General features: G+C 55.4%; 2 protein-coding genes across 3 annotated transcripts in view; both read left to right on the top strand.

Moving 5' to 3' along the window:
- The window catches only part of LOC101592113 (aldehyde dehydrogenase family 3 member B1), a 16,085-nt gene extending 13,213 nt beyond the window's left edge, over positions 1-2,872 (top strand). For both annotated transcript variants that reach the window (XM_004627133.2, XM_023710805.1), the window contains exons 9-10: positions 951-1,050; positions 2,282-2,872. In XM_004627133.2, the coding sequence (XP_004627190.1) occupies positions 951-1,050; positions 2,282-2,472 (291 nt within the window). In that variant the 3' untranslated portion in view covers positions 2,473-2,872. The remainder of the gene's footprint in view (positions 1-950; positions 1,051-2,281) is intronic.
- A 1,126-nt stretch (positions 2,873-3,998) lies between these two features.
- Ndufs8 (NADH:ubiquinone oxidoreductase core subunit S8) overlaps positions 3,999-7,915 on the top strand; it is a 4,290-nt gene continuing 373 nt past the window's right edge. The window contains exons 1-6 of the mRNA XM_004627335.2: positions 3,999-4,091; positions 5,103-5,160; positions 5,251-5,301; positions 5,843-5,932; positions 6,011-6,183; positions 7,839-7,912. Coding sequence (XP_004627392.1) covers positions 5,103-5,160; positions 5,251-5,301; positions 5,843-5,932; positions 6,011-6,183; positions 7,839-7,912 — 446 coding nt within the window. The 5' untranslated portion in view covers positions 3,999-4,091. The remainder of the gene's footprint in view (positions 4,092-5,102; positions 5,161-5,250; positions 5,302-5,842; positions 5,933-6,010; positions 6,184-7,838; positions 7,913-7,915) is intronic.

The raw sequence follows: 7,915 nt of genomic DNA, 5'->3' as shown, positions 1-7,915 counted from the left end.
CATGTGGTGCTGGGGGATTGAACCGCGGTCCCTGTGCTTTGCTGAGCTTGTTTTAAGTAGGTGCTTTAGACCACTGAGCCATCTCACCAGCCCCATGCCTTCAGTCTTGATCACTTCCTCTGTGGCCCTACCAGAAGCCCCATGTTCATCCTGTACATTCCTTGCCCAAACTCTGGATCCAGTCATTCTACCAAGAAGCCCTGATTACCAGGATCTTGTGACTCTGAGAGAACCCTACATAGGGTTTTTGGCAGTGGGGTCACCTGGGCTTCAAACTATCCTAGCCACCCAGCATGGGTCCCAAGACACAGACGTCACCTGCCCTCACTGCTTGGAAGATGTGGTGCTTTGTCCCTGTCCTCCTGTCTTGCATTAACGCTGGTCTCAGGGCACAAGACCTCTGAGCCCACTGGTGCAGGGGTGCACTCTACCGCCTATCAAGGTGAGCTCTGACACAGCTGTCATCTGACGGTCACACTGATTGGAACAAAACAGAATGAAGCTGCCACGCAGTGCGACTAATGTCTATCAATCCTTTTTCCTGTTCATTCTTCAAATAAACCCACAGACTGAAAAGAAGGGTCCTTCACGGGCCAAGTTCAATCTAAGTAGAAACCACATCATTGTCTTAAGTGTCTCCATGCTCGCCCCGCACAAACCCCCTCCACAGTTGCCCTCCTCCTGGTCCCTCAGGTACGACTGGTCTCTCCCCTGGGACCTGTCTCCCTGCCTCCCGAGCATCACACCAATGCCAATGCATTCTTCACATCCCCAGGCAATGCTGGGTCTCCTGCCCCACCTTGGGTCATACTCAGGAAACATGTTCTAGGTTGGGGGCTCCAAGTGGAGCTGCTCCACACCTGCCCCAAGCTGATGCAGTGGCCCCAGACCCTTGCTGAAACAAGATGGTGGAAGTGAGCTCAATCTTCACACTCCCTGCTCTTTCCTAGGTGGTCAAACAAGTGCTGGCTCGGACCAGCAGCGGGGGATTCTGTGGGAATGACGGCTTCATGCACTTGACCCTGGCCAGCCTGCCCTTTGGAGGAGTGGGTAGGTGCTGCTCTCCTGTGCCCTTCCGAGATGGCACCAAGCGTTCCCTGAGGACATTCCAGCTGCAAAGTGCAGGGGGGCCTACACGGAGGAACCATGTCCTGTTTCCCCCCAGCCCCCCTTTCCCCTCCTGGTGTGGTATGAAGCCCTCCAGACCTATCTGCACTTACCCATGTAGCTGGGTGGAAATTTTATTTTTCCTTAAAAACACAAGTGGGCTACCCTGTCCATGGCCGCTGCTCACCTTTCTTCCAACAGCATACCCTGATATCTGTCCCTCTGTCCACACACACAGCTGCCGGGTGCTCTATACTCCATGCTGCTTCACCCACGGTCCACTACAGGGCACAAAGGCCCAGAGTGTGGAGATGGCCCCCTCCCAACATACTGCAAAGCTTCTGACACCTCTGAGTCAGAAACCCCATAACTGGTCCCAGAAAGCCCCTGACCCTGTGACCTAGGACAGCCACTTCCCCTCCCTGAGGCTACTTCCTCGGTGAAGGGGCAGAAGTGGAATGAGTGACTCCAGGTCTTCCTCTCTGTCCATGCCTGGTCAGCTGTGCCTGGTGGGGGCTGGACTCTCCCTGGCGGGTGGGCTGAGCTAACACTGTTGACAGTGGCAGGCCTGGCAGGGGTCGTGCTACCTCCCTGGCTCTGGACCTCCCTCCTGCCTCTGCATGCCTCAGCTCCCCCCTGGGTCTCTGTGGGACTCTGCCTACCTGCCCCTTTCCAGTTCTAGCCCCTCATCCCACCTCCTCTGCCCCAGAGAAGAGTGGGGGTTTGTCTGCACACAAATTTGGAAGCCCTGATTGCCCAACTTCACACAGGCTGTGTCCTCTGGACAACCTTGGCTGGGTCCTTAGCTGCCTTCCTTTGACACTGAGAACTCGTAACAACACAGCACTCACTGTGCCCATGGTCAGAACACTTAGCTGCTGTCACACAAGGGGAGAATGAGGCAGTGTCTGTTCATGGCAGGGCAAACACCCACCCTGCCCAGTCTGGCTCCAGAAGACAAACTACTGGTGTTCCCAGGACTTGCTGAGCTGGTGCAAAAGCCTGCCTTGGGGCTTGGCCCTAACACAATGCTTCATACTTAGCTCACTGTATAGATGGGGAAGCTGTGGCTCACAGGGTCTACGCAGCCCTCCTGTCAAAGCCCAGGTCTGCCTGATAACCCCTTGGCTGGCCACCGAGGGCCTGACTATGTGTGTTTTCTGTTACTGCACAGGTACCAGTGGGATGGGCAGTTACCATGGCAAATTCTCCTTTGACACCTTCTCGCACCACCGCGCCTGCCTGCTGCGCAGCCCTGGGATGGAGAAGATCAATGACTTTCGCTACCCACCCTACTCACCAAGAAACCTGAGGGTGCTTCTGATGGCCATGGAGGAACGCAGCTGCAGCTGCACGCTGCTTTAAGTCTGTGGGCATTAAGTGCTCCCCCGACCCCAGCTGCTGCAGATGCAGCCTGTGTCCAGGGCACAAGGACACAGAGCAGCCTGCTCAGCCCAGAGCAATGCCTGCCTTCCTTCCCCTCGGGGTCCCCTCTTTGGACTTTCAGCCACCCCCCAACTATGCTGAGTGGGAACATGGGACAGGTGTGCAGAGACAGTGACCTGTTCCCTTCCCACCTCCAGACACCCATGTCCTAGGAGAAGAGAAGCAACAGAGGAGTCCTGGCATCTGTCACACCTTGGAATCTGTGTGACTGTGCCATCTCTGTCTCTTCTAAGCCTCAGTTTCCCCAGCTGTACACCTGAGGTGATGAACAACTTATACTTCCTGAGACTGTATGATGATTAAATCAGGGAGGTGCAGACACGGAGTTCCAGGTGTCCTCTCTTCACCCTGGAGTGTAGCGCGGCTTCCTCCCTCTTCTTTCCCACCAGGTCGGGCCCTCGGCACACCTCACTCAGCAGGTCCCACCTGGGACTGCTCTTCCACCTCATTCCACCTATCCTGGGGCTCTCATGGTCTCAGGCACCAAAGTCAAGATCCCGGGCTCCTTGCTTGACAGCCAAATTCTATCTTGGAGCAAATGTCGCTGATTCTGTAGTGCTTAGAAATGCTTCAATCTAAACTCGAATCACGATGCCACACCAGGCTTGGCACACACCACTCCCTGGTGCACGCCGATCTTCCTAACGCAAGCTGAACCATCCTACTCCCCTGCCTGAGACCTCTCAGTGGCTCTCTGTGACCCATAGTTCCCGCAGCCACAACAGTCCTTTGGAGGCTTTCTCTCTAGGGCCACGCATCAGCCCTGCACTCACCTTGTTCTTTTCGAGAGGACCTCTACGCACGCCACATGTCCTCCCTATTTATCCTTCCAGGCCTGTTCAAGTCCTACTTACCGTCACCTAAGCTACTGCCTTCTCCAGGAAGTCTTTCCTGACCGTCACCCAGACACACGCAGACTGACCCAGAGCAGTCTCAAGAGCCCGCAGCTTGTAGGTTCCTCTACCACAAACGCGCAGGGAAATAGGTGGGTGGAGAGACCGGCCTCCCGAGCCTTATGGATTCAGACCAGTGGGGTCGCACAGCACGACCCCTCGGCTCGACACGTCCCTGTCTCGTTTCATCTGTAAAGGGATAACGATGATTCTCCTACGTGGGGCTAGGTGGAGTCACACGGGCTGTGTTTGCGCGGAGAGCTGCTATAGTTAACCCTCTTTAGGGGCCCGAGATGCTGATCCCACAGAACTGGATCAGCATCCTTTAGGGTCCGGAGCCACTTTCTAAACCACGCCCCGGAAGTCACCCCCCTGAGATTCCCAGGTCCTCGCTAATTGGCCTCTCTGAACCAATATGGCGACATCCTTCAAAGCTTCAAGCGCGTGCTCTGTCTCAGCCAATCAGCGGAAAGACATATCTAGATTCCGCCTTCTCCAATCGCCCACCGACCAATCAGGTCACACCATAAAGGATCACCCCGGAAAAGACGAAGCCAGCCAACCGAATAGTAGTGCCTCAGGGTTAGGCTCCGCCTCTCAGCCGTCCGGCCCGCTCGGCTAGGGAAGGAGCAAGAGCTCCTCAAGGTGGGTGTTCAGGATTTGGTCGTGAAGGGTAGATGTGTGCAGCGCGGCGTGGAGGGCAAATGTGGTGTCCTTGTTAATCCTGCAAACTCTTGTGCTCAGGCTTCCTCTCTGCGGGCTTACGACCCGCTGCCTCTGCGTCCTTCAGCGTGTAGCGGGCGCCCCTTCCGGACGCATGCGCAGGCCGACCGGCCGGACGCCCCTTGCGTGCTTGCGGTCAGAGGTCATGGGGGAGGGCGGAGAAGGTGATGGCAGTGGTTTGCTTGCTGGGGACTAGAGTTACTGGCCAAGAGTGGGGCCAACTAGAGGTTACAGGAGGAGCCCTTTCGGGCTCTGGTGAAGTGCATGTTCTGAGCTAGGCCCTTGCCCTTGGGATGGAGGAGCCCCACAAGTCTCAATGACAGTTCCCATCTTGCTAATAAGCCTGAGGCCAGGTGACCTCACCTGCCCAAGGTCACTCAGCAGGCTGCTAGACAGTTCTGGGAGAGCTTTGCAGTGAGGCGAGGAATTTGACTGTAAGCATTATTTAAATCTGTGGGTTCCACGAGGGCACGCACTCCTGTTGTGTGACTTTGGCCAGTCACATATCAAGACAAGATGACAGTGTGTGTGATCCACCCTCAGACACAGCCTAGCTCTTGGTATACACCAGTGGTGGTTGGTTGTATTTTTTAGGTGAGAATGTGGTGGATGAACAAGGCGGGGGGCGGGGGGGGGGAAGGATATCAGAGGCAGGAGCTCTGGAGAGAAGCACTAGGTTTAATAAACTTTTTGGAAAGTGAGAGAGAAAAAACTTGAGGTTCACAGGAATCCCCAGAATCTTAGACCAGATGAGCTGGGCTGATTGGGAGGGTTGGGAAGTGCTATGCCTAGGGACTGGAAGACCCAGAAGCAGGCTTTGAGTCTCACTGGAGATGACACAGAGGACCTTGGGTGAAGCTCATAGTTCCCATAGTGCCAGAGTTCCTGGGATACGCAGTCCTTGATCCCTTGCTTTCCTTCTTGTGTCCTCAGATGCAATGCCTGACCACACCCACACTGCTGCGTGCCCTGGCCCAAGCTTTGCGCACAGGTAGGACCAAGGGAGCCTATCCTGGAGTGGGGGAAATCCCAGTTTTGTGGCATGAGATCTCATGCAGAGGTGTCACCCCTCTCCTTGCAGGACATGCTGCTGGCCGGAGCCTCCACAGCAGTACCATGGTAGCAACCTACAGTGAGTACCAGGGTAGCCTCCAGCCGAGACTTTCCTGAGTGTGGTCTTGCTGGAGGCCAGGGAAGAGACTTGGGTCCCAGTTCTGACTTTGCCAGGGACACCTCTCTGAGCCTCAGTTTTCTGCTCTCTACGTGAGGGTGGTGATGGAGACTGAATGTGATTCTTGGGGCAGAAGCTTCCGTGCAGCAGGTGAGAAGGTGTGGTTTCAGCACATCTCTAAGCGAGATAGGGAGGGAACCTGTGCCTCTTCACCAGAACCCCTGGTGAAGGTAAGGGACAAGCCTGTTACCCTTTGACTCAACCCTTGTTTGAGGGTCCTCAGCTGAGAGAGCTGCCAGGGGCTGGCCTTGTGGTGCAACAGTAGTGCATCTGGCTCCAGAGAGCTGCCAGGGATAGGGAGAAGCAAGCAAGGCCTGCTTAGGGCCAGAGGCCACCTCCTAGGACTCTGGCTGATGCTAAGGGAATGAACCTAGTGACTGCACCTAGGTGTGAGGGCCAGGCCTCATCTCCTGAGCTGGATTCCTTAATCTCCTCCCTGCAGAGTATGTGAATTTGCAGGAACCAGAGATGGACATGAGGTCAGTGACTGACCGGGCGGCTCGGACCTTGTTGTGGACTGAGCTCATCCGAGGTAGGTCCTGGTAGAGGTGTCCAGGCTTGGAGCAGGGCCCAGAGAGCAGAGTACCCACCATGACTGTGCTACTCACAGGCCTGGGCATGACTCTGAGCTACATGTTCCGGGAGCCAGCTACAATCAACTACCCATTTGAGAAGGGCCCACTAAGCGCACGCTTTCTAGGGGAGCACGCTCTGCGCCGTTACCCATCTGGGGAGGAGCGCTGCATCGCCTGCAAGCTTTGTGAGGCTATCTGCCCTGCTCAGGTGAGCCCCAGCCTATCTGACTACCACCCTGCCCCTGGCCCTGTGCAAGGGAACCCAGGTAGCTCTAGGCTACAGCTTGACCCCTCTGAAGCATTTCCCTAGGAAATTCCCTTTCCTGCCTTGAGTCTCCCCCAACCCCATGAGTGGAACCAGTGAGGCCTTGTTGGCCAAGTGTTGTGAGTCAGCGGTCAGCAGAGGCCAGTGTGTGCCTGAACAGGCCAGGTAACAGCTGTAGGGCTTGCCCTGGGGATCAGCCAAGGGTGTGAAGCTTGGGTCCAAAAGCCATGGGGTGGCCCCCAAGGTGTCCTATTCCCTGGATATGGCAGCAGTTACAGGACCCCATCCTAGACTGGAGCTGAGGACTCACAGCTGAACTCGACCCATGCTCTGCCCTGCCCGTTTCTGATGGCCGGTCCTTGAAACCCTGCCAGGACAGCTGGCAGTGTGGCAGTGACTGGTTATGTAGGTGGATCTTGCACAGACCACCTGTGTCAGGCCCCTGGTGTAGTAATGAGGCTCTGGCTTGCCCAGCAGCAGCAGCTCTGGCAGACAGCCCTTCCTTACTGATGGTCTGCGCAGCGACCCTGTTCCCATTTTCAAGGCCGAGGGCAATCCTAGCTCTCCCAGGTCCTCCAGGCCGCAGGTGGTGGCCTTGATAGTTCTGCTGCAGCCATTATCAAGGAAGATATAGGAACACTTGGACAGCAGCAATGATAGTCAAGGTTTCCAAGTAGTGAGGGGCCGACCAGGCCTTGCTCCAAGCTTATTCCTTATCACATTTAATCTTGATAACACCAGCAGGTAGAGATCATGTCTCCATTTTTGTCTGCACATAAACATGAGGCTCTAAGCAAAGGTCCCACAATGAGTAGTGAGTGTGATACTTCTGAGGGGGGTGAGAGTTAAATGTCCTGGAAGATCCTCCAAGCTGTGGGAGACAGCAGGCTACTTCTTCTTTCCCTCAGCTGCCACAAGGCTGACCCTGGCAACTGAGGGTTAAGGCTGTCTTCCAAGTCTGGGCTCTGTGCCTACCTGTGTGGCTTCAGGAAGCCCTTTAGCCTGTCTGAGCCTCAGTTTTCTCATCTACCAAATGGGTATAACTAGACCTGAGTTGGAATCTTGTTAAGCTTAGGCCGTCACTGACTACTTTCTTTTTTTTTTTTTTAATTTTATTTATTTGTGTGTGTGTGTGTGGCCAGCTCAGCCCACCAGGGGGCGGGGCGCTGGCATGTGGTGCTGGGGGATTGAACCGCGGTCCCTTTGTTTTTGCTAAGCTTGTTCTAAGTAGGTGCTTTAGACCACTGAGCCATCTCACCAGCCCCTGACTACTTTCTATAGATGAGGGACCCTACCCCCTCAGGGCTATGGGTATGCAGTGAGCAAAGCAGGTAACAGCCTTCTCCTGTGGGAATGATGTTCTAGGGCAGGAAGTAGAACAGTTAACATGGGAACAAAAAGAGTGTCAGCTTCAGCAAGTGACAGAAGGTGAGATGGCAGGTGTGAGAGTGGCTCCCAGAGGATCTGGGCTGCGTCTGAAGAGCTGGAGCATCTCTTGGAGACAGCCAGGGATAGGGATGAACTGTGAGAGGTTGATCCAGTACAAGGACATAGCTGGCAGTGTGGCAGTGACTGGCGGCCACCCTTCCTCCACCCAGGCCATCACCATTGAGGCCGAGCCCAGGGCTGATGGCAGCCGCCGGACCACCCGCTATGACATTGACATGACTAAGTG

This window comes from Octodon degus, unplaced genomic scaffold (genome assembly GCF_000260255.1).
Source record: "Octodon degus isolate 3935 unplaced genomic scaffold, OctDeg1.0 scaffold00018, whole genome shotgun sequence".
Classification (NCBI taxonomy): Eukaryota; Metazoa; Chordata; class Mammalia; order Rodentia; family Octodontidae; genus Octodon; species Octodon degus.
This window is presented reverse-complemented; position numbering and strand designations above follow the sequence as displayed.